The sequence below is a fragment of the Rhodamnia argentea genome, chromosome 3 (genome assembly GCF_020921035.1).
Source record: "Rhodamnia argentea isolate NSW1041297 chromosome 3, ASM2092103v1, whole genome shotgun sequence".
NCBI classification, from domain to species: domain Eukaryota; kingdom Viridiplantae; phylum Streptophyta; class Magnoliopsida; order Myrtales; family Myrtaceae; genus Rhodamnia; species Rhodamnia argentea.
In genome coordinates, this window is record NC_063152.1 from 10,753,455 (window position 1) to 10,780,227 (window position 26,773).

The 26,773-nt window shown below is 38.5% G+C and overlaps 3 protein-coding genes across 4 annotated transcripts; all 3 read right to left on the reverse strand.

Annotated features, from left to right (window-relative positions):
• Window positions 1–2,987: 2,987 nt before the first annotated feature.
• LOC115726870 (NAC transcription factor 32-like) lies at window positions 2,988–5,763 on the reverse strand. Its single transcript, XM_030656938.1, has 4 exons — window positions 5,580–5,763; window positions 4,849–5,138; window positions 3,360–3,752; window positions 2,988–3,002 (listed from the first exon to the last, which is right to left on the reverse strand). Exons 1-4 carry the CDS (start codon window positions 5,761–5,763, stop codon window positions 2,988–2,990), a joined length of 882 nt encoding a protein of 293 aa, XP_030512798.1.
• Window positions 5,764–11,467: 5,704 nt separating this feature from the next.
• LOC115726876 (MLO-like protein 12) lies at window positions 11,468–26,390 on the reverse strand. 2 transcript variants are annotated; one of them, XM_048276622.1, is made up of 15 exons: window positions 26,368–26,390; window positions 16,836–16,992; window positions 16,674–16,731; window positions 16,408–16,562; window positions 15,795–15,911; window positions 15,096–15,156; window positions 14,169–14,257; window positions 13,980–14,054; window positions 13,797–13,885; window positions 13,651–13,700; window positions 13,504–13,544; window positions 13,239–13,412; window positions 12,676–12,711; window positions 12,419–12,547; window positions 11,468–12,120 (listed from the first exon to the last, which is right to left on the reverse strand). In XM_048276622.1, the coding sequence occupies exons 2-15, from the start codon at window positions 16,983–16,985 to the stop codon at window positions 11,770–11,772; spliced, it is 1,575 nt and encodes a 524-aa protein (XP_048132579.1). In that variant the 5' UTR covers window positions 16,986–16,992; window positions 26,368–26,390; the 3' UTR covers window positions 11,468–11,769. The 2 variants fall into 2 exon arrangements, with proteins under 2 accessions (XP_048132579.1, XP_048132578.1); XM_048276621.1 differs by lacking the exon at window positions 26,368–26,390 and adding an exon at window positions 17,074–17,177 and having other exon boundaries at window positions 16,836–17,040.
• On the reverse strand, window positions 25,492–26,360 carry LOC115726877. The gene is made up of 2 exons (XM_030656946.2): window positions 26,190–26,360; window positions 25,492–26,098 (listed from the first exon to the last, which is right to left on the reverse strand). Exons 1-2 carry the CDS (start codon window positions 26,355–26,357, stop codon window positions 25,568–25,570), a joined length of 699 nt encoding a protein of 232 aa, XP_030512806.1. The 5' UTR covers window positions 26,358–26,360; the 3' UTR covers window positions 25,492–25,567.
• Window positions 26,391–26,773: the final 383 nt, after the last annotated feature.

The window sequence follows — 26,773 nt, forward strand, 5'->3', positions numbered from 1 at the left end:
AACTAGTCTGGAATATATTTTAACATCGGGTGCCCAAAGAGTCCAAGGAGAAGTATGGCGAATGAGTTGAAAGTACCAGAAATTGAGAAAGGGGGAAACTATTTAGAAATACCTTCAAATTGGGGTCCGACAAAGAAGCAAATGCTTGTTTGAATTCTTGCAAGGGTTAACAAGAAACTCGAAGGCTGGAAAGAGAAGCTGATGTCCAAAGCAGGAAAAGAGATCCTGATTAAATCATTTGTACAGTCTTCACCCCAGCATGCCATGTTTATATTCAAGATCCCAATCTCAATTTGCAAAGCGATCGAGCAAAAAATTGGATCCTTCCAATAGAAACAGTGTGAGTCTAGATCTGGCATACATTGGAAAAAGTGGAAATGCTAAAAATGAGAAAACACAGCGGAGGACACGACACTCGGGATCTTATCTTCTTCTACAAGATTATGCTGGGAAAGAAAATATGGATACCAGCGCAATCCCCTTCTACGCGTTGGAGTAAACTGCTGAAGGGAATTTCCTTGTCCTGTTGAAATGGGCCTGGTCCTTCTTGGGGATGGCAAAACTTGATTATCGGCAGAGAGACTATATCTCAGGAGGTCAGATGGTCTGTAGGAGATGGTAAAAAAATATCAATATTCGCGAAGATAGGTGGCTGAAGGATGGATTCATTGGAGTGTCAAGATTCGGCGTATAATCACAACGAAATAAAGCGTAAACCAAGAAAGAAAAATTGAGACATGAGATTTTATCCTTGTTTATCTTTAAACTACGGTTATATCCAGCAGATGATTCCACTATAATTAACACCTCACACCCCTCGTTACATTACTCAATTACAAATAAAAAAAAGTATTTATAACAATAGCTCTTCCACTATAATTAGCACATCATACATCTTCGTCTAGCAGCGGAACCCACGTACTTTTCTGCCGTTAGGGAGTGTGAATCACACCCCCACACGGATGACTTGCGAATTGAACTCCCTTTGAGTGCTATTGGCACCACCTACAGCAGCTACGATATGCTAGTTCGCCTTGTTCCTATTTGACACCATAGTTTTTGTTAGAATGCATGTGTGAATTATATTATAGAAGTTCCACATTGGATAATTGATGTAGTGTGGAGTAGTTAATATATCCAAGTTGTCCCATTACTCATTGTCTAAGCTTTTGAGTGAATGTGGGTCCAACTAGATATGTTGATAGGCTCGGACTTGGACTTCTTCTTGGCGATCTCCCCGGTTGAAAGTATCGGACTTTTGCTGCACTCTCCCCATCAAATGGTATCAAAGCCGATTGTTGATTGACAGCCCACTCCCTACTCTCAATATATATAGGTATTCTGTGAATATCTCAAGAAAGAAATTTGATAACCAACACGGTTTTCGGGCCGTGGACATTATGGTGTAGCAATGCTGGCCCGATGGGCATTGATAGAGATTCGAGTTGAGATATCTTGATGTAGAAGGAAACTTGAATTAAGGGAGAGCAGACCAACATTGGAGATTGTTAGGATGCACGTGTGAGCTGTGTTAGAGAAATTCTACATTGAATAATTAATGTGGTGTGGAGCAGTTAATATATCTAAATTGGCCAATTGCTCATTCGCTTGAACTTTTGATTGAATGTGAGTCCAACTGGATATATTGACGGGTTCGGACTTGAGCTCCCTCTTGGTCTTTAGTCCAATGTACCCGCCAAACACCTCCAACTTTCCCAACGGCGGACATAAACTCTTTCAGGCGTCTCTCCCCAACTTTGAGGCGTCTTTTCAAGTAGTCCGTGGCAGCCTTTTGTCACTTGTCGTTCCTTAGTGTTTTGTGGAGTGTCTAGCTCGAGAACCATTCCTGAAGGAAGAAGACGAAGAATTGCATCTCATGCATCGTATATCGTTTAATTTTTTTTTTTTGGTAAAGGCATATAGTTTAATTTTTTTTTTTGGTAAAGGCATATAGTTTAATTTTCATAAAAAGAAAAACCCAAAAAACAATTAATAGACATTCCATATAGAAATCATATTTAGATCATTCGTACATTACATCATCGCATGTTCTCGTTGGTGACATCCTGCAAAACACTTAATTTGTTGAACGATAATGAGGCTTTGCTTTTGTTTAGCTTAGCACATCAAGGTTTTTCTATCTCCATAAGCAGTTTATTTATTGCTTTGATAATTGAGTATTAGATTTTTCTTTGTGCGTCCACATGATCACACATAGCATGCTAGTGGTTTAGGATTAAACTTGACCAAGACTACTTGCAATATGTCTTAGAAATAAAGAGAAACGACACCGAAATGGTAATAGGTTTATCTAATGTAACCAAGTTCCTGTACCTATAAAATCTACGGGTTTCCTAAATGAATTGAATTGCATGTTTTAACGATATAATTAAAACTCCAAAGTCGCTATTGGTATGGGCTTGGAAAAGTAATCCATTAACTTTTCTTTGGTCCTTCACCCATGGGAAGGTCGCAACAGAGAGTAGTGAAATTGATGAATCAGGAAGGAAAGATTTTGAATGAAATTATGCTGAATAGTTTGTTCGAGGAGCTCAGTTGTCATTCGGGAATGAAATCCTGACCACCCCCCTGGGTACCAACCTGGAAGCGATAAGCTAATGTGGACCAGCAACAATCCAGCAACACCTTGGGCTCCATGGAAACAGATCTGGAAACTAAACTCGCAGCCGAAAATCCGTTTCTTTACGTGGAGCGTGTGTTAAAATGCACTACCTACACGGGAGAAATTTGTTCAACAGAAAAGCCATATCATATTCGCTCTGTCCCGTGCCGCAAAGCTTCAGAGATCATCGAGCACCTATTCCTGCTTTGCCGCTCGACGAAGAACATCTGCTCGGATGCAAGGCTAAGCTCGCAAATCTCGAGTCGGAGAATCACCATAATAGAACGTGGGTGAGCGTCAAGAGATATCTAGTTCTAGAAATGGAGTATTTATTCTAATCCCACTAACTGCGTGTGCAAATTGTCTAGGTCAAGGTCACCTGCACAGGCCAAATGCACAGACTTAAGTGGCTCATGGTGCTCTATGTTCATGCCCTTGGATCATTAGGAAAAAAAAATAGATGACTCATGAAACAAGTAGCACATATCACAAATTCCAGTAATTGCTCTCGTTGAACTTACAATAATTTTGTAGCTCGTGAAACAAATACGTACACATACAGAACATTAATTACTATTTTTTCCCTCGATACTCGGACCATATTCTCCCAAAGTTCAATCAACTTACGAACTATTCAGTTTGATAGGTTTTTCGTTTATGAGCATCAATTTATAACGTGATGCGATGACCAAATAATGGCTGGGGATGACGGAGGAGGAACTCGAAAATTTCTGACTTCCTGGTCGTTTGACAGTGCTAGCTCATCGAAATCTGCAATCGAAAGCGTCTTCTTAATGGACTCGAGGGCTTCTTCGAAGGAAGGAACAACCCTAGGTGCTCCAAAGTTGCAAGAGGAGGCTTCACTAGTAGTGAATTCTGGTGATGCGTCTTGGAAGTCATCAACACTTGTTATTCTTTGTCCTCCTTCGCTCTCTTGAGTCGCCAAAACACCAATTTGACCCTCATTAGAGTCCAATATAGGCGAGTTCTGTATGCACTCTTGTCCATGTAAGATCCCATTAAATGTCATTTGATCGGAACTGCTTCCGTTGCTCTCGTTGTACTCGTCTCCAGGGGCACCTTTACAGCTACTCTTTCGACGGACACGGCACAAGACCCAATCATCCAACTGGAGAAACATAGAAAGAGATAAAACATGATGACAATTTCTGCGATCAAACAGCAATTGGTGACTTTAAATTGGAACATGTGCACCAGCAGTTCTGGAAAATTGTAGCAAAAGGGCAATCAAACCCTAAAACATATCCAATAGGTGCAATCAAATACTTCACCTGACTCTGTCCATCGATACAGACAGAAAATAAGACATGGCTTTGTTTTTCTATGATTTTGAGGACGGTTGGGCTAATGTGGTCACCAAGTAAACGTTACAATTGGCAAAAAGAATGGACAGAAAGATAAGACATGGCTTTGCTTTTTCTATAAATATGAGGACAGTTGGGGCTAATGCGGTCACCGAGTAGACATCTGCGATCTCGGCAAGGGATGTTGCCAGGCTTATGCGGCCAACAACGAGGGCATTCTTTCCCTCACCTAGATGTGAGCGACGGCAAGTGCCCTTGGGCGATGGTGGTCATAGATTAGAAAACAAATCTTTATCATCTACGACAGTAAAAGCTTTCTGATATATGAGACGAGAATCTAGTATAAATCATATATATTGATGTACAATTTTTGTTGGGTTTGGTTCATGTTTCCATCGATAGGGAAGCACAAGGTCGAGGGATGCCCCTGGACACCAGAGAGCTTTTATAATTTGAGATTGTATTTTGTTAATACTTTGGGCTTAACCTTATAAATAGCTATTCTTATATGTATTCTTTTTCGTTTATAATTGAGTGATATAACATAAAGATGCAATGTGTCAATAATAGTGGAATCCTTTGCTAGATGTAACTTTAGTTTAAGAGCAAAGCTAGATAAATTTTGTGTCTTAATTTTTGCTTCTATTTTTTATTTCGTTATGGTTGTGTGCCGAATCCTAGTAATTATCACCTTGTCCACGAAGCTCGTCAATAAGAGTAGTTGCAATTGAGTCGGGTCAAGGTGGACATGTTCTAAAGAAAGTATTCGACACGTTAAGCTGAGGAATATGTATGCTCTTTTCCACATTAGATGACAAAAGTGAGACTCTTAGTTCCCATGGTTAATGGACTTGTTGAAACCCTATCTCATTTTTTCAAGGTAGACAAAAGGAAACTTACAAGCAGGGTTCCTCCAAGCCGGTGAGAATAGTGACGGTTGTGTTCAAGAAGCCTGTACTCATGCATCACCCAACTGGTTTTCACTCCTTTCGGAGGCCTTCCTCTGTAAAAGGTCAGGGCCTTCTTAACCCCGAGACACTGTGATTCGCTGGAATCGAGTATCGGCTTATCGCCCCCCGTGGCTTTCCAATAGCCTACTGCCGTGGTCCTATTTGGGCGAGTGCCGTTCGGGTACTTCCGGTTTCTCGGGCTGAAGAAGAACCACTCTTCCTCCCCAAACACGGCCTTTCCTGCAAATACACATACTTTTGTGAAGTCTCCTCTTACGAGGATATCGCAATTAGGGATCATGTTAGCTTTAGTGAAAATAGAATCATCAAGGGCTATTTTCTTCCATCCTAGTTGGAAGAAATTTGCCTGATAAGGCCTTTCAACAATACAGCTTCTTTAGCGACGTGCATGGAAAGCCAAGTGTGCCGCTCAATCTCCGGCGAACTATCTTGGTCAGAAATAAGTTGATCCATGGAAAACTTCTTTTTTTGTTTTTTATTGTACAAGACTTTAATCAAAACTCGGCGCCCTTGAATTTGTAAGAAAAGAAACAAACCAGAATGCTGATCATCTCTCGCGCGCGCGCCTTTTTCACTACAAATGTGAAGAAAGAGGCGATCGAAACCAAATGTTTCAAGACACCGTAATATGATCATGTGATAGAATGGGTGAAGTCGTACCAGGAAGCTCCCATGGATTGTACTTGTATATGTCCACATCAGCAATTACAGAGAGGAAAGGGTTTGAGGAAGAAGACACCTTCTCTTTGAGGTAATGGAGGATGAGTTCTTGGTCTGTCGGATAGAACCTGAAGCCTGGTGGTAAGAGAGGAGCGCAAGCATTACGATGCACTGATCCCTCCATGTCGTCTCGGGTGCGAATGGTTTCTCTTAATTTACCCGAGTATTTATAGAGAGCGATTTCCTAATCGAATAGAATAATTGAGATTTCTTATGGAGATCATCAATCATGCATGCTAGCTTCTGTTTTATGCTGTGTTTACTTTTGGTGGATTCGCCTTAAAGGCATGCATTGTTTAGAAGCAGCTCGACTTACCTCGAGTAAAATAGGGAAATGCTTCTCCGACAATACTGTTAAGAACGGTACAATTTCAACCGAAGATCCACGTGCTATCACTGCTTGTTTTGTATATAGCACTTATTGATTGGGAAATCGTGTGGCCAGAAATAACTAACAATACCGTCGGAATGTCAGGCTAGCGGCTAATAGAAAAAAATAACATATTCCCTAATAGCTTGGAAGATTCGGTGTCCATTTAAAAAACAACATATCCCTAGACTAATTTCGTGAACCAATTCAATATGCATAACTATGTTCACACTATCAATAACTAAGACAACTATGTTCACACTATCAAAAGAAACCTAATTACCCTATTTTTCCTTTAGAAGGAGATCTTCTCTTCCTAGTACAATGAATTTTACGTCAGAACTTCACAACAATAATTACCGGTACGTTAAGAATAGAGGACCTACTCTAATGCCCACAAATTTTTGTGAAACTACCATCCAACGATCTAAAAGTTTAAGTTATAAGTAGGGTTAGATATACTCTGATGCCCCATAAGTTTTTGTGGAACTACCATTGAGCAATCTAAAAGTTTAAGCTGTAAGTAGGCTTAGCTTAGACCAATGAATTTTACTTGGATCTCTCTTTTTCTCTCTCTCTTCAACCAAAGGTTGCTCAAGGTCAGCGAGCTCTTGAGCGCAAACAACCATCATGCAAAGTTGCTCTCTATTCATTTCACACACACATGCACGCGCGCGCACGGATAAGGATTGGACCGTGATTTCGTGACAAACCTGATGTATGGGGCGTTTTTGCTCAAGGCCTTAGTGATGTTATTTCTAAGTAAAGATCCACCACCAAATGGTCACTTAATATGCAGTTACTCAGATTACTTTTGACGGTTCGCCTTATGTGGAACGGGTCTGGTCATTACAACGATTTTATGTTCCGACATAAATATTCAGGACATATGCCACCTATGTTGACACCATGTTGGTCGTTTGGTGAATGTACATTAGTATAGCACGTGACATGACCGACACATTAGATGGTTTCATAAAAGGAAGATAAGAATGTGTTGCTATCGGTGGTCCAAACATGATATCGTTCACACTTTACACTATCATGAGCTCTCGGTTTTTTTTTTTTTTTCAACCCTCCATGCATGGAAACGTGTGTATCACCAATACCGAATGCGTCCTAAGGTTGAGTCCAAAATTTTGTGTACTTTCTCGACGGCTCTACTGGTCTTCTGCCGTCTATATGGGTTTTTGGCCTATCGATACAAATATCCTGATTAAACTAACTTTCTTTCTTCCTGTCTCTTATACCTGTTATTGCATTAATCGTTTAAAAACTCCAGTTCCAAGGAATTTCGAAGCAAAGATTCGGGAATGATTACTTCTTCTTTTCCAGACCGGACCAGAAGAAACATATGCTTTCGACGAACTTGTGAAGACAAAAACTATGCGCAGATTCCATCCATTACCAACTGTAATGCACTATAAAACTATTTTTGACCCGAAGACTCTCGCGTGGTCCAAATTTGGCAATCATCTGTGTTTTCCCCACTAAAGAGTTTGAATCTGTTCACCATGGCGAGCCAATGTCTTCCCTTGATTGGCTCAATATCACTCTCGAATGTGTAAAATGCCTTGCTTCTTGTCCTGTTAACCTGGTGACAAGTACAAGATATTGGTGAATTGGGTTTGGTTCAGCTGTTTATTTGGGTGTTGTACATGGTACAAAGCCTTGGCCAGATTAAACTTGTGCATAGTGCATGAGGTGATGTAATCCTCCATGCATAGACGTTGACAACAGATAAAGCAGTTAAAAAGCTATATAGTCGAATTTTAGCCCGTTTCCAATTATTATTTCAAAATTTCCGGAAGTTTGTAAGGCAATTTATGGTGAATCAAGCTGTTGCTATTTATATCTTTTTTTTTATATAAAAAAGTTGATATGCTGAATATTGTGATAGAAGTAATTTCTAAAATTATAATAGACAGTTAGCATTAGTCATATAGTTCATTAAATGGACCAGCTACCTTAGGAAAAAAACTACCAAAAAGTCGAAAACTTATTGCAATCATGTCAATTCTGTCCTAATCCTTTTATTTGTCAATCTTAAACTTTTGTATTTGTGCAAATTCAGTATATTCGGCTAACTTTTGTTGGTTGGCGCTGATATGGACACAGGTATTGACGTGAAATTTTTTTAACAATATTAAATATTTTTCTATTTTTATCCTTTTCTTATCTTCTTCTTCTTCCTCCAACTGGTTGTTGCTTTGGCGACTAGCTAGAAGTGAGGGTCGGCCGACCCTCGTCGTGCTTGGGGAGATGACGAGGTCTCGTCCTCACCAGCCCTCTTCTCTAGTTGGTTGCTGATCCGGCGACCAGCTGGAAGAGGAAGAAAAAAAAAAACCGAAAGAAAATGAAATATAAAAAATATAAAAAATTTTGAAATATTTTTTACGTTGGCAGTGCCACGTTAGTGTCGGTCGGCATCCACGTGACTAAATTGACGTAAATGCAAAAGGTTTAGGACTGAATTAGCAAAAAAAAATTTAAGATTAAATTATTATAATTGGAATAGATTTAAGACTTTTTTGATAATTTTTCTTTCATTAGACAGTCTAAGTCAACTTCACCAAATTCGGTCATCAAATAGGTCATCAAGTGGGTCATTTATTATTTTTTAAAACTCAACTACGACATTGTCAATATTTCTTCGCATTGGAACATTCCCCACTATATGCCAAACATAAAACACAAAATAAAAGTACCTTGGGAAGGTAATTTTAGATCATTTGAGATGGTCAGAAAGAAGGAGCGATGGCAACCCTACACCTTGGCAACTAATTAATTCGTATAGTTATGACGGAAATTATATAAATGGTCATGCTTTCCTTCGTCGCAAGTTAGAAGAAATTTTTTCCAACCTGGCTCTTGACCGGTCACCCATCTTTCTAAGAAAATTTCAATATTAAACCGCGCAATCATCTACAACCTTAAGCTTTTAAAACAATTGATAGTTGTCTCATAAAATCTTACATGGTATTAGAATAAGAGGTCATGAGTTCAAATTTTCCAAGCCCCTAAGGTCAAAGTCTAGCCTATGCGCGAGGAGGAATGTAAAAACATTAAGTATTAAATCATGCTTTTATTTAACAGTTTAAGTTTTTAAAACAGTTGATAATGGTCTCACAAAATCTTATAACTGTTCCCACTTCACTTGCACATTAATTTATCTTGAAAAAACTTAATCCCAAAAGAACTTAGCCATCCATGCATTACACCGACGGTGACCCTGACCTAGACTAAGGGCCGTTTTCTATATGGGCCACCCCTGCCCAGAATGACTTGGAAATCTGCGTTATCGGCCCAAATCGGGTTAGTCCCATTTGATATGGCTTAACACAGCAAATAATAAGGGGGTGAATTGGTTGTTTAAAAAAAAACTAAAAATTTTTCGAGAGAAACTTGCAAATTCGCTTTTGTAAAATGGAAGACATTTATCCAGATGGAGATGCTTGCATTAAACAGCCAATAGAAGCGAAGAAATAAAAGATATTGCAAATATATATATATATATATATATATATATATATATATATATATGGTGATTCAACATTCTACTCTTCCATACTAACAATAACAAATGAGTCTGGAATTCACATGTAATCTTAGGGGGCATTTGTTTGAGTGAAAATACTTTTGGGAATTAGTTTTTCGGACTTTCATCCGTTTGATTCGCCGTAAATGACTTAGTCAACAAAAAATACTTTATAGTCAACGGAAAATTTATACTCAAAATTAGAAAAGTGAATTTCTAAATCTAAAGAAGTGAAAACACATTTTGGAATTTCTCCTATTGAATTTATTAAAATTTTAATTTTTAATCGATTTTTTAAGAATTTATTTTACATTTAATTTATTTTTGATTTATTTTAATTTTCTTCTTTCTTTTCCTTTTTTCTTCTCCCTTCGCCTGTACTAGGCCTCAGTAATGGCCGGTCAACTAGCGAGCTCGAGGCTCACTAGTGTCAGCCGCTGGCTAGTTACGGCAAAGGAAGAAGGAAAAATAAATAAAAAGAGAAAATTAAAAAAATAAAAAATAAAAAAAATTAATATTATATTTTTGGCATAAAGTAATGAGATTAAAATCATTTTATATCTGACTAAAATAAAAATATTGTCTAAATGTGATCCAAACACCAAAAAATATTTTTGATCACATATCACAAGATAAAGGAAAATTAACTATTTTCTTGAAAAATTATTTCCCAGAAAATTTTTCTTTTAACATGAAGTTTTTTGTGAAGCAAATGCACCCTTAAAGATGTTACAATGTCTAGATGGTGCTCCTTCTACGCGTAACTCAGTAGGTAAATCTACGAATACAAACATCTCAAATACTATAAACCAATCTTTTTTACCTTATTACAAGAAATACAGCCCTCTTAGTTAATAACAATAAGAGATCTAGCAGCTTTCACAAGTGTAAGCATGAAAAAATAGAGAGATGACAGAAGTCCCACACATGTCCATCTAGCTTTCAATATGCTTCACGTTCAATACCTTGTTCACCTGTTGTAGAAGCGGATCACTACCAGTATTCAAACTTTATTGTTCCAGACTCCTGCATATTGGCTTGTGCATTTATAAATTGGTTCTAGAAAAACAATGCTCGTATTAGTATCCTTTGATTATTTTATCATCTTGGAAATATTATAAAGAATTTTCTCAACACCATCTCCGTTTACGGGACCGTGTGAAGGTCAACACCGCATCTCGACAACTCTATAGCAGTGACAAAGACTCTCTGGAGATCGCATCGGCACTACAGAGATGGCTATCAAACTCCTATCTAACACTATAGTAATCTCGACAGTTGTAAAAGATGGCGATTCATAGAGTCGATGTCAGAGAGAGAGAGAGAGAGGGCTCATCGCATTGAAGAATAAAAGGAAGGCCGAGAAGTTGATGTCCGTGCCTACTCAAAGCGGGATTAGGATTTGTATGTTCTGATTTTTCCCCAGTTTGAAGAGTTGGGTTATGTTTTGGTGAAGAATATGTTGGATTTTGCCCCAATTCGTCAATATGGGGCAAACAGATGACTTAAACGACATCGTTTAGTGGCTAACTCACTGACTTCATTTGCTGGAGAGATACAACGGACTTAATATGATAAAGAAAATGCTTCTCCGATAGTATTGTCAGAAATGGTACAATCTCAACCATAAATTCACATATCATCACCGCGTGTTTTACATAAAACATTCATTAATTGAGAGATCGTGTGATCGGACATAACTTACAGATCTGTTGACTGTCGGGTTAGTAACTTCCTATGATGAATTGATGCCACGTCGGATTTTCTGGCAAGACAAATCGCCGACGGCACTCAAGTGAATGATTTTTAATAAATGTGTCACTCAAGTATGATGACACTCTAGTGACTACATTGATTCTAGGGTCAATCTCAAATGTTGTTCTTTTGTGCATTCCCAGACAAAATTCAAAAACAAAGGGAAGATAAATGAGACATCAACAATGTCCCTACTATATTTTTCCATGTATCAACAAATGAAAATATACACCAAACTGGCGAATAATACTGATAGTTCTAGCGAGAAAACGAGCATGGTAAAATCACTGCCCGATCCTTCCACTCTTCTCCCAAATCGATCATCCGCGCGGAAGCCTGTCCAAAAAATGGTATATGGCTGCCGATCGACTTCCCTCTTCTAGTGACCTTGTTCTGATCTATCCTACGTTCACTAGATCCGATTTCAAGCGCAATAACCTTTTCCCTTTTCCAATGTGACATTAAAATCACGTCGTCGAGTTGGTTACAAAACCACCGAAAGATCCCTTCCGCGGGCGCTCTTCCACGGTCTTCAGACCGGAATTGTTCTTGACGTCTTCCACTGCTTTGAGGGCGATCGACGACTCAAGGTCAGTCGGACTGAGGTTGATGGAGAAGGAGGCGTCGAGACTGAAAGAAGGAGAATAAGCGTCGAGCGACGTGACTGAAGCGTCCAGCGACGTGACGGAAGCATCGAGCGAGAGGCGGGCGGCGTAAGGGTCACGGAGGGCGAGCTTTTTCTGAGCGGTGGCTCGCCATCTCTTGAGTCCCTTGCGTACGTTCTCCGTGAAAACGGCTCCTCTCATTGACGTGCCCATCTGTTTGCATTAACACATGCAAAAAAAAATTTACTTCTAAACTCAAGGTAATGCAAGGATTCGTTTTTCAGACAATTGATGTTTATCATATGTAGAAGGGAGGAGAGAAACATTAACAATTCAAAGAATATGCAGGGTATGTTGCCCATTCAAATGTGTATATATTCGTATAAATCTATATTTTCCTCATTCAAGGTCACATTTTTGTTTCTTGTTTTGCTAATTTTGTCCAATTATAACAAGACTTCCACCGCAAATCAACAAACGACGTAATATGAAATTAGGGTTTGTTAATCACCTGGGTGACCAAAGCGTAGAGAGGCAAAGTGACGTAGCCGCAAATGAATTGTACCAAAGCTCCCATCGTGAACCTGATCACAATATCCTTTGTGCTTTCGTGGAAGCATGATCGGAATCCGAACTTGTACTGTGTTTTCGAAGCAAACATTCAATAAAAGGAAGGAAAACATATAATTAAGACATTTCTGACCAACCCAAAACTTGAAAAGCAAAATGAAAATAAAAATAAAATAAATGATTTGCTTATATGCTTACCCAAGTCCATGTGAAGAATGCCACTTGGAAGGAATTCTGAAAAATCAAGAGTCGAGAGTTCTATAGTGAGAGATATATCTCTTGTTGTATGCAACACGTTGCGAGAAATTGGAAAAAAGACGACAGTGGTTCCACGAGCCATGATGGTGACTATGATCAAAACTATTTCTATTTTCAGAAACATTGCCAATGTATAGAAGAAATTATTCACTAGGTAATGTTTTTGTTTATTATCTACTTATTAGGCATGTGCAAGAATTAGGTTGGTCATACATACACCAAATGACGTGCGTTGTGAACACTATCCATGTAAAGTTTGGTGTGCACGTGATGTTTGGATCATGACATGTATTTTCACGATGGAAGATTTAACCGAGCTAGATTCGAATAGGGAAGCCTAGATACACCAAACTTTATACAAATTATATGATGTACCGGATGGGTTTTCAAATTTGAAGTCGTTAGGAGTACTTGTCTATTGGCCTTGTTCGATTTAGATTTGATGCTTGTCATAATTCATCGAAAATTCAAAATTATGTATAAGAGGCTCATGCCTTGCTTACCTGAAAAAGGATGAAGTGAATGAGGTGAAGTAGCAATTTGGGTCTCCCAAACCAGAAAAAATGGTCGCTTGGTCTGACCAACAAAGTCCCTCTCACAACATGAGACTTATCATGGCTATCAATGCCCATCTTTGTTATTATTCCTTGTAGCTTTGTTCCCACCAGCAACAACATCTGCAAATCAAATTCAGACCAAAATTTTTAAAAAAAAAACCCATTTTTAATTATTCTAGCTCAATTTAATTGGATTATAGGATTTACTTACCACTAGTGGAATAAAGGGAAGCCATAGATAATTATAGAACCCTGAAGAAAATTAAACTTGCATTAGCATCATTACCAAATTTACTTAAGCCGATTTATAGCAAAATGAGATACTTTTTTTTATTAAGTTATTTTGTTACCATCTTACCATGTGCATGGAAGAATATGAAAATGACTAGGAAGATCCACATCCAGAAGCTGAACGGCAAACGAAAATGAAAAATTAGTATTTTATGGGGAAAAAAAAAGTAAAATTAGAGCTCTACTAATTTTTAATTATAAAAAGGTAATTACCTTATCCCAACAACAACACCAAAATCTTTCTCCAAAGCCCTTTTGATGTACTTCTGGAAGTCAAACGTGCTCCCTTCAGACAAATGCGCCTGTCATCAAGACGGACGACCGATATTAAGAACAGGAATTTCTAACACAGTTCTCACAAATCAAAATAATTAGATTAAAATGACATTAGGGTACCGTAATAAATCCATGACGCAGAGTCAGATAATCTACTTTCGAGACGGAATTATAAAACTGCCGAAGACAACATGCCTGCCCAGAACAAAGAAAAAGAAATAAGAGAAAGAGAATTAGTGTTATTTTTTTCGTGAAAATCGATATTTAACAATTAAAAGCGAAATATTCTTTATTCATTTAGTCACTAACCGGCCAACGTAGAAGACGGTGATCGCTCCAATAAGTCAGGTGCCGTCTCGCGAATGAGGTCTGATGGACGAGCTTGAACCTTCTCGGGTCTGTGCCAACATAACAGCAAGTCAATAACATTAACAGAGTCAAGAATTAAAAGCAACCCTTTAATTTTCAATTTTTCAAAATTTTGTTAACTTTTTGACAAAAAAAAAATGGTAATTCCATGATGAATAATACTCCATCTTTTCCCTCCTTTTCCGGGAGAAAAAGACAAAACTCCACCAATTCCTGTCCTCCACAAAGAGAAATCTCTTTTTGGTCGATGGCACTAATCAATTGATGTCGACTTCCGATGTGAACGGCGTGGATATTATTCTCATGCTCACTATTCGAAATGTTTGAGATGGAGAGAGATCAATGGCTCTGATCTATTGTGGTATTGCTGGCATGGCGTAACGCGATTAGCTAATGAGATTTTCATATAAATTGCGATTTAATAGCATAGCATCGAGCGAATGGCAATTTCAAGTTATTGTTCTTCAAGGTGAAGTGAACGGAATAACTAAAATTCATTTCAAACTTTAGTACCTTTGTAAACTAAAGATCAGTATATCTAACTGGAAGACTAGGTTTTATCATAATCGATGTTAAAGATTACCTCTATCAACGAGTCTAAATAATAACGGAATTTTTTGATTTTCAAGAAATACCATTAATATGCTTCGCTAAAAAAGGTTACAAACGAATGTCGGTGATCAACGATTAGGATGTTAATCTCAAAATCGGTGATTAATGGGTCATTTTTTTTTTTTGGACCCTCTATAGAAAGTGAACAAAAAAAGTGTGGGTACGGACACGGATTTATAGAACAGCTTGTTCCCTCTTTCTCTTTTCACTGCCTTAGATCAACGGACCACAATTCACAGGCGCAAAACGACATACCGTTTGAGAATTGGTACTCCAAAGTCCTCGTCTCTGCCTCCCACGATTCCCACTTCCTCATCTGAAAAGTAAATAAATTAATGAATAGATAAAGTTAACCAAAAAAATTAAATAGATAAAAGAAAGCGCAATTATTTGTCAAGCCCAAGTCCACGTTTCCCACTAGCACGCACTATTTATAGATTAGACAAAAAGTTTGGTGAAGCCACACACGGGGCAAAAGGAAAGATAAAGAAATCATATCCAAAGGGAAAGTTCCCCGTCATCGGATTCTGTTCTCACTGAAATTTTCTAACTTTAGTACAAGTCAAAGAAGAAGAAAATAAAAGTTCAAAAAGCAAATAAGATGTTTGCTTTCCCGTTTCACTTTGCCCTAAGCTGGACACCACAAGAATAGTAAACGCATTTCTCATTGATCGAGCATGGTCAATCAGTTGCCCTTTAGAGAACTCGCAAACCTACGCAATCGATGACGAACATCGCCCCCAGCCATACATAGGATTTCGACGGCCCGCTTGCTTGATAGCCAAGTTTAGTAACACGATTTCTTCGCACGTTGTTTAGAAAAAGACGATGTTTTCGTCGCTTTGGCGTTGTCTAAACCCGATGGTACTTTCGGAAAAATTATGAGGTGCAAAGGAAACTGACACATTAAAAGAAGGATAAATTAAAATGAAAAATCGATCAAGGTGCGATTACCTTGGCCATCCCGAGTGCGAAAGTGAGCATGCAGGAGAGGGAATGGAAGAAGGCGAGCACAAAGATCAAGTACTGCAATTGCTGCACTCCTTCCCTCGACAAAAGAGACACCTTCCCCTGCTCAAAGGCATTGTTGTGAAAATTTACTACATCAACTAAATAAAACCTTGGTATTTATCATCCGTGGACCAACATGACAACAATAATCACATGAACCGACATAAAAGTACAGAAACAAAATGTAATATAAATAAGTAAACGAATAAAAAAAAAAGTGAAGCATGCATAAAAATTGATCACTCGCAATCTGCATCGTCTCAACCTTGAAACTGAACTTTGCTATCAAATTATCTGGAAACTTTTTACATGAAATACAAAGAATTTACGTGTTGCTAACATGATCTAGCTTATGCTCTTCTTTAGATCCCTTGTTTCGCTTCAATAATAAAACAAGTTGATGTAGAGGAAATGGGTACATTTCTATGTTATTAAGACTCTATTTGTTTTGCGAAAATTGAAGGATTTGGAGAATATTTTTCAGAAAAACGGTCGCTTATAACAAACAAAGGCATTAAATTATCTTTATGTAATGATTCTCCACATGGGTACGTACCTGCTCAAGGCACTTAGTTTCTTCCTCTTCCTCACTAGATTCCCAGCTGCTGCAAGGCAGGAACGTCTCGGCCACGCTCTTCGGAATGCAGATGTTTGCAATCGGCCTCTCGGTCATGGTCAGAAGCAACGATATGAACCCCAACAGCATCAGCTCTGCATATGAAGGTCATGAACGAATCAGAAAAAGAAAGAAGAGGGAAAAGACGAGAGAGCCCAAGTGAGAAAAGAACTGAGGAGACGCGACAGAAGATGACGACGAGCCACCTGATTTGATCTTGTCCAGGGCCTGAATCAGAGACCTCTTCCTCTTGCTTCGCAAGTACTGAAACGGAGCGAAAAGCCAAATCAACTTTCGTCGCATCAAAACCCGTTTGAAGAGGCCAGTTCGACGTATCGGCCGAAAGGCGCGACTTGGTACACACGTACCTGACCTAGGAGCTGGATCAGATGTTCGAGGAAGACGGAGACCAATATCAAGACGAAGCAGACGGTCGCCACGGCCCAGGTGGGCGTCGATTCGAGCGTTCTTTCCTCGCCGCTGGTGGCGGTCGAGGTGGTGCTCGACTCTTCCGACATACTCTCTCTCTCACACACACACCTACAGCGGAGATGGTTGGAGGAGAAGCAAGAGCAGGTGCCTTCCTGCGACCTGTTGAGAGCGATGATTTATGGAGAAACCAAGGAACATTAATAAATGACGCGTGTGTTTCTAGTCGTGCTTTGTTTTAATTATTTCTACGTGAAAGTCCGCGGAACTTGGGGGGAGTCGGAATACGGGGGAGTCTTTAAGTGTAGCGGATGTGAGCGTCTGCCCGATCTTATGGTGGGCCGTGAATGGGGTCCACCGTGGGGTCCGGGGTCATGACGGCAGCAAGCGCCGCCTTGGGGGTCTTTGTAAATTTTAGGGAGTCGAATTGCAACCGACCACCGACCGAAGAAGTGTAGAGGCCGTGATTGGGAAGAATTTTAATTAATTTTGGGGCCAGTTTGAATTTCTCGTTTTTCTTTTTGTGTCATCCGAATTTAATTTTGCATCCTTAATTTAATCATTTGCGGCCCCAAATTACACCGAGCATTAGTTAAGGCAATACTTTAAATTTACATGACTATCATTTTTCTCCAGAAAAATAGTCATAAATTCCTTAATTTTAAATCGTATCACATTATTAAAGAATCCATAAACTAATGATGTCGATATCTTTATTCCATTTCTTTCGATTTTGACGATCATTTAGGCAGAAATCACACGGAGGTCACCACCTCCACTAGGTCATGACCTCACCCCCTCACATTAGAGGGTTTGCCGGGTTGCAACTTTAGCAGTGCTAGTGGATCGAGGAGTGGATTAAAGTGTTTGTATCTTTCTGTTTTGAGTTCGTGGTTAAATTTCTCATTACGGTCATTTTTTCTTTTCTGTATGTCTATTTTTGTACTGAGGCTAATTTACCCACTTTAGAAATGTAGGCTTGTCCTAAGATGCTAAGGTGAGAATCGAGGAGGGTAATTAGTATTTTCGTATAGTTCTAACATTTCCCTTATATAAGGAAATATTGATAAGATGAAAGAATTGGTGAAATCCATCTCGTAGTAAAAATGGAGAAAGCATTCTATATCATCCCTAACCTTTGGTATCCTTTCTGTCTGTAACTAATTATTAGCTATATTTATTGGCCGAAGATGCAAATATACTTTCGGGAAATCCGAGCAAACCACCTAAGCTAATGGTATGGCCTACGTCTAGTCTCAATTTGACTTTTTGACTTGGATTATTTTTTTCTTTTCAAAATGCGTCTGGAATGGATGTAAAACCTAGAAAGTGCCCTCAAATTAGATTTTGTTGCAAATTACCCCCTCCGCTAGAATCATTCGGCCCTAAAGACTCCGTTTGTTTCATAAAAAACATGATTGCTTATATCTCTTGAAATAATAAGTTAATAGAGAATATTTTCATTATTGATAATAATGTATGACTAAACATATTCGTGAACGATGAGTTTTTTTTCTTTTGTTTATTTTTTCAAGCAACACAACTGATCATTTTCAGGAAAATATTTTTATTTTGTGAAATAAATACGCATTATCTATAAATTTTTGGAAAATATCGTCGGTAATGGAATGAAATCGAGCCGGACTTTAAGGTATGATAACGTTCTCTTTAAGGATTTATTTGCCCCACAACGTTGCTAATGATTTCCGACAAATATCCTTCATGATACAATAAAGTTTCAAGGGAGAATAACATATATCAATTCTGAAATGTCTACACAATCTCTCAAGAGAAACAGTCGAAAACAAAGGCTGTATTTCTCTTTTGGAAAGAAATGAAAAATGAAAGTTGAAGTTATGAATATTGCACAAAAACATTCACTAATTTATAGCGAAAATCTTTGAACAAAAACAACCTTTCTAATATTAAGAAGTTATGTACAAATAGACACAATTTTTCAAAAGTTAAAAAGTTATTTTCGAATAGTCACAACATTTCAAAGATTGTAAGAGCGACTAATAATAGATAGTCAAAAAAATAAATTTTGAAATCAAATAATAAAAAAAATAACCCTAACTCCCTTGTGAACAGTCGCACTATTTCGCTAAGACACAACGGTTATTTTATTATGATTAAATTTAGAATTTATAAAATAAAAAAATAATTGTACCTCCTTTGTGAACAGTCGCACTGTTTCGCTAGGACACAGTAGTTATTATTATTATTATTATTATTATTATTATTATTATTAACAATAATTTTGGATTTTAATAAATGAAGAATAAGAATTGTTGATTAGTGCCAAATCTAGTTCACGTGCGCACTAGTAGAGTAACAAGTAAAAAGGTTGAGGAACGTTATGAAATTGCACAAAGAGTTAAGCAAATTTTACAACGTTACAAAGAACTTGTTTTTATACAATTTTTGTTGTTGCTGGAACTATGTGGTATGGTTCAACAGTAAAGAGATCTATTTGTAATGTTGGGAGATGCCCCTAAGCTGTTGTACTTGATCTGCTCTATGATACTTACTATGTCTTCAAACCCCCCCTCCCCCCAAAGAAAAGGTGTGCTCTCGCAACTTGAAAGTTGAATATGCCACTTCAAGAGCAAATCGAGTAAATAATTAATCGCTAATAGGCATGCGGCCTTATTGGTAAAGTGCTTAGAGGGATGGGGATTCTGGTATCACAAGTACGAGCTTCAACACACGCGCTTTGCAAAGTGGCATAAATGGAATGAAATAAAATAAAATAAACCAAATTAGCCTCCAACTTTAAATTTGGTGTGTCCATGCATTGACCCCTTCTTAATTGGGGTTGCTTCAAAAACCTCCGTTTTGTATTTGTTTCTTGCACCTTGCACGAAGAGGACAGTTTTGCTTCTTCCTTTAAGGATCAAAACAATACCATTTGGATGTACATTTATCTAGAAACTCAATTAATCCTTCCCGTTTTAAAAATTATTGAGATTGACCAACATATAAAAGAGAAAAAAAAAAAACAGAAATAGAAGGAAAGATCCGGCTAAACCCTTTCATTGTTCTACTACGAAGGAAGTCATGAATATTACTAATAATCCCGTATTGCGATCGGAAATTGAGAACAAAAACAAGGTTTGGGTGAAAATTGTTAAAAAAAATCTTATACCGATCCAGTTTGGTCCGGGTGGTTTTCGATTCAATCGGTCTATCTTGCTCATCTCTAATTTACAGGCTCCAAGCAATTGAGAGAGATAAGCACTTAGTTAATAATTCTCAATAAGGTTTGATACCGATAATTATAAGAATCTCCTTGATTACGGGCATTTGATTATCTGAAGAACCATACACGTGGTCAAGGATCAACCACGGGATGCTTCCTGGTTTGATGAGGTGGTTTCCTCGAGCTCGCGTGTACTTTCTTGCGCGGTGCGCAGCTACCACACTTTCGTCACATCACTTGTCATTAAGTCAAACCACACACGTTTTAATGGTTTTTGCCTTGGTTCGTCCCCTTTGCCAACATAAGAAAGACGGGGGAAAGGCATTGGAAAAAAGTTGAACTACACACGGACCTCCTTTGCCTTAACTCTCTAGAAGTCGGCGTATGAAATGAACGGGGCAAAACTTTGGTGGTTAGACGACCTTATAAGACCACGCGCTAATCCGCACGGCCATATCTAATTATTCGAGGGTTTTTTTTATTATTACTTTAGAAAAAGGGGACTAGTTTGGGAAATTGTGCATGTGAGAATCTTGACATTTTGTAATTCGATCAGCCCACCAAGAAGGACAACTAGGGATGAGCATGATTCGGGTTAGTCCGGTTCCCTCAACTACCGTGAAACGGACTGGTAGTACCGATTCTTAATTTCGAGAAACGTAGACCGATTGGACCACTAGTCCGATATGATTCCCAAGCGGTCCAATAGAACTGTTAAAATGGCAATTAAAAGTAAAACGAATACAAAAATAAGAAGCCCATGTTTGACAGGACAATTCGAGCCTTGTGGGACACCACTATGTCAAAATGAAAAATGATCTAACCATACCAATTGCCCCCATAAAGCACTAAAATTGGCTCCCACAAACACACCTATTGAAAAGTCATCATCTTCATCATATGTAATGGCTCTCAAAATGAAAAGTTCTTGCTAATGCTCCAAAACAAAACAACAATTTGGTTTGGGGGATTAGATTTAGGTCAGGACTTGGAAGTCTTCTGGAATATTAGGTCTTCTTCTTCTTCTTTTCAGAAATTTGGAATTAAGTTATGTCTTTTAAAAAAAAAAAATTATGGATCCGAGTGGGTGCTCCATCGGTCCGATTCCTCCGGAGAACCGGCAACCGGACTGCCCAAATATTGGGGATCGGATCGGTGACCTCAATGACCAGATCAAATCCATCGGTCCAAGCAGTCCATCTTGCTCACCCCTAAAGAAAATGGCATTCTTCCTGCTTATTAAATTTCAGGGACTTAATATTATGCTCTCACGACCAAAAGTGGGATAAAGAAAGAAAAATATGAAATGGCGCAAGCTAAGCATTTTTTCCTGCCAAAGTGTGAAACGTCGTTCACGTTTCGCAAATTTATGAAAAGATTATATTTGAATTTGACTGTCACCGTTTTGAGTCCTGTGAAGGTTCCGGGGATTCCGGACTTAAAAAAAGTCAAAGCGGGTATCCTGCAAGATTTTGATCAATTAAAGAATAAAAAGGAAAAGATAGTCGAGCATTAACCAGTGAGTGCTACTTTCGTAATTGTCTCTCCTACAGCTACAAGAAAGGTTCAAGAAAAACCTTCTAAATGATGTAGACTTTGCAAAGCATTTAAACCGTTTTACGTACTTAATTTCCTCGTTACTCGACTTTCATGATTGAGATGGTTGAAAAAGAATTTCACTATTAGCGTAAAATTATCAATATCATGATGATTTCCATAGTCAAACATCAATCACAAAGAATTAGATATTTGATTCCCCTATATAGAATTTTTCTTACGGTGAGAGCACAAGCTCTTAATGTTTGTAAAGCTGCATCACCCATCTTCACAGTTGAAACTACTGTAAAAGGATTGTACCCACCAGGCTCGAAAAATAGTAAAAAGATGGATTAATATCACGAAAAGCTCTAAACTAATACACTTGTGACGAATTAGCTCCAAACTAATCTTTTGATTACAAAAAGTGCCAAACCGGTACATTGGTAATGAATTTATCTAAAACTAATTTTTTGACCACAAAAAAATCCCCAAACTAGTATATTTGTGATGAATTCTACAGAAAACTCAAACTAGTATATCTGTGATAAATTTATCCATATTTAATTTTCGTTAAATTGTGCTAATCTCATGAAAAATCTCAAATTAGTACACATGTGACCCATCAATTTTCGCGTATCATCTAACTCAGTAATTTGACTGTAAAAATCAATGGAAACTAACGAATAATAAATTTGTCACAAGCGTATTAATTTGAAATTTTTGGTGGTAAAAAATTAATTTCTAGTAAATTCTTCACAGGTGTACTAATATGGGATTTTTTGTGGCATTACCCCTAAAAGAAATTTCATACATTAAAAACATGTAACACCCAAAGAGTTAATCTACTCTAAATAAATGAAGTCAAATATTGTTGCGAATCCGAAATATTGTCGATTCAATTTTAGAAAAGTTGGGGATTCAAGAGTCACTGTGTGCAACCATGTTTTACTGCTTCTAAAATTCCATGAAACTCCATTTAACAACTTCTGTTTTCGCTTTACCCGCATGTTCTCTCTCCCTCTCATTTTCAATCGATCACACAAGAGTAGCTGGGCTCAAGTTATCCACGCCCGCATCAACTGGGCCACACAGTCTAAGTGTCAACAGGATGTGAACCCTATAAAATATTGATGGGGGAGTGACTGTGGCTGACCGTATTGGGCCCAAGGAATTGGATGTTTCCGCGAACGGTGCGAGGTGCACACAAGGAAGTCAAATCACCGACGCCTGAACCTGTGCAGGCCAATTCTTCAAGCACCCGCCATCCCGGCACATGTACACTGCACCAGCCGTGAGAACAACCACGGATTTGAAAGAGAGCTACATAATTTGGCATCTGTCGACTTTTTGACGAACGAGTGTGAATATAAGGTACGGACGATCAGAGGACAAGAGAAAGATGGGCCCGCCGGATGACCAGTCAAGCACTCCACCTAGTGTTAGGATGTACGTGTCAGTTATGTTAGATAAGTTTCGCATCAGAGAATTGATTTAGTGCAAGCAGTTATAATATTTTAGTTTGCTTATAAATCACTGGCTTAAACTTTTGAGAGAAAATGCATCGGATACGTTAACGGACTTAAACTTGGGTTCCCTCTTGGCGATCTCCTGTTGCGAAATGTATTTGATTTTTGCTTGCTCTTGAAACACTTGACAGAGTTAGGACAATTGGAATTTGATACTCCATCTTTCCAAGGAAGCAATTTTGAAGCGGCCACCCTAGTTTTAGGAGGAGAGGCACTCTTGCTTTTGGAATAACCTTCTTTGTTCCGGTATCGAAAGCTACTACCTCGAGCTTCTTTAAATTGTCTTTCCACCTTAAAAGCAAGTTGACAAACATCGTTATAGTCCAAAAAGGTTGGAGTTGGATGGCAATAGTTTGCTCCTCGAACTCGAAAACATCACAAAGCATCATGAAGTGATTAAATTTCGCTGTAAATTCTTCCACGGACAGATCCTTTTGTTTGAAATTATGACTTTGGAGGAAAGTATCTTGACGGTAGTTCATTGGTAACTACTTCTAAAATTCTTTCTTCATTTTCTCCTAAGTCGCAATACAGCTTCTTCTTTCACGAGCTCTTTCTCCCACCAAATAGGCGCATATTTTTTTAAACTTGATGGTGACTAGTTTCACCTTTTCACCATTTGGTATTTCTTTATAGTCAAAAAATTATTTCTACATTGTGTAACCAATCCATAAATTCTTCTTGTTGCATTTTCCCTCCAAATTAAGAATCCTACTGAAATTCAAGGCATCTTCGATATTGATGTTGAGGAAGACCTTTCTCACTCGAAAATGGCTTTGACCACTAGCGACGGGGTTAACATCCTCTTCATCAGAGAGAGCATCTTCTGAATTATTATGCAAATCATCACGTTCCATAAGTTCCAAGCATTGCAAACGCTCTTGCAGTTGTTGCACTTGTCTCCTTAAAATCATCCACCTCCACATCTCGTAGGTCTCGTTCTCGAGTTGTAGAAGACTCAACGTTTGGTCATCATCGACAACGATGAGCTGTTGAACATTGATTTGATACCAACTTGACGTCGGGAGAAAGTATAAAGAAGTATGAGGTAATACAAGTGAGAGGATTATAATAATTAGGGGCTTAATTACCCAGCCCATCTTTTCTTAGCCCAGCCACGCCTCTAATAGACATAACCCAGCCCCATTTCACCTCTTCTTCTTAATACTTAAGTGAATAGTCAAACAAGTCTTGTCTTTTATTCATTTCAGTATGCTTATATAAGCATGCTTGGAAAGACCCTCCAAACATGAGTAGTATCAAGACTCATTGGGAAGACAAAAAGATTCATAAGAAAGGTAAGCTAGTTTTACTAGAAAACAACTACAATTAAATAATGATTTTGGATTCGACCAAAAAATAAATAAGGATTTTGGAAACTTACTTGACCTTGAAAATATGAAAAATGATTATAGTTGGTTGAAGGTCTCCATATGTTGACTATTTCCAACCTGTTGAATTAATGGCCTTCCATGAATATGAACAATCCCCAAACGCGAAGTGATCAATTAGTATATTCGGCATCGACAGTAGGCTTGTGAATTGACAATGAGGCGATCGATCGATAACTAAGCAATCGAAATCTTGTCCACTAAATCGACAACTCTTTTGCTGAATCAACATCTTCAAGGAATGCTCTGGCATCACCGAGTGTCCAAGCTTATTTTGGCTAGACATTGCCCCCGACGCAGACCGGATCCGAACGCATTTTAACCATATCCTAGAGAGATTACAAACATAGCCTTTTTTGGAATGTTTCCAGGGCTTATGCCCGAGAGTTGTGACTTGCGACGAAAGCACTCGAGAGATCGAATGAAACGCTGGGTGAGAATCGGTTGTGCACGGCTGATTGATTGGAGAAATTTGAAGTACTATTCGATTGTGGTTTTGAGCTAGCCCTTGATTCTAGAGCAAATTTGGGGCTATTGTAATAATCTAGATAAGAAACTGATCAATCAGACTTAAGATATTAAACCACTGAATTTGAAGAAATTTGGAAGAAAAAAGAGAGAAAATAAAAGCGGTCTTACGCATGAATTGTAAATAGAGGCAACTCGCCTAAAAAAAAAAATTTAATACTAGGTTCCATTTGTTTCATGGAAAAAGAATGACTTGAAATTAAAAAAAAAGTTCTTAAAAATGACCTATTGAATCGCATGAAATAATTAGTTAATGAAAATATTTTTATTATTGGCAACAATCTATGTCTAATCATTTTCGTTGATAAAGAATTTTTTTTTGTTCATTTATTTTTATAAGTAATACAAGTGATTTTTTTTTTTTAACAAAGGGAGTCTAAAACATTCGTTTACAAAATGATAGTGACGAGTTTTCAAACAAACATGTAAAAAGAGACCACGTATTGTAAATGCATGACTATATCTGTCACGTAGACTTGTTGCTTTTACACTCTATCCGCAATCTGAGTTTTCTTTCTGAGCGGTCGTCTCTTTATAGGAATTGAGTACTTGTCGTGGTGATGCAAGATCATCACTAGAGTCACCGATGAAGTGAACATCGGGACCGGGCCGAAGAACCAGAGCAGCAGACTCAGAGCGAAGTAGAGCGACCGGTGCCCGAGTGACCAGAACTCGCCCCCTCGTATGACCACCACCTTGACGTCCTCAGGGTCGATTAGAGACCCGGGAGTGGTGATCAGGTAGCTCGCGTGGACGTGGTGCCTAGCCGACTGGAGGAAGCAGGCGAAGGACACGAGGAAGCAAAGGAGGAGGCAGAGGTACTTGATTGCCGCAGTCGACGGCTTCGGGTCACCGAAGAGGAGGACGGCGTGGAAGATGTTCGAGGAGGAGGGCAAGTTGGCGATCCACGCGCCGAGGAGAGAACAGAGGGTCAGGCACACTGAGGCGAAGAAGGTAGCAGCGGATACATTCGACGTGACGACGTTCACTCCGATCGCTCGCTCGTCGACGTTTCCCTGTTGATTCGTACTTTATTAACAATAACTACATACAATTAAAGTACGACTACGACCTTAGGACTTCTGGAAAGTAAACGTGCATGTGTACCTGCAAGATTGCTTCGACCCAAGCCCTTTTGTCGTCGTTTTCGACGCCCATCACTGTCGTTTTGGGGAAGTGAAGGTATCTGTAGAGGAAGAAGAGATTGTAAGCCAACATGAGCAGCAACCCAATTGGCACAAGCACCAAATCGAGGTCTTCCTGAGCAAAAGCCATTGATCCCTCCCTCTCTCTCTCTCTCTCTCTCTCTCTGCACAAAAAGCTGACCAACAATGGAGGAATTCGTGGGCTTTAATGGAGGAAGAAGCAACTTCTCTCCGATCCCCATGTGAGTTTTCACTTGAAGATCAAGCTTCTTAATTATTATAGAATTGGATGTTGTTTCTCGAAAGAGATTTGACTTGACAGAGCTGCAATCAAAATGGATGGAGTCAAATGGTGAAGTCCAAGTGATTGGTTGAAGGTATGCGTGGATCTTACATCATATCATTTGTCAGACACATCTTATAACGAAGTTCAATTCCCTCCTAGGTTTTTTTTTTTTTTTTACTTACATAGATTGAGTTAACGTGTTCTTGCTCATTTGTCAGACACATCTTATAACGAAGTTCGATTCCCTCCTATTTTTTTTT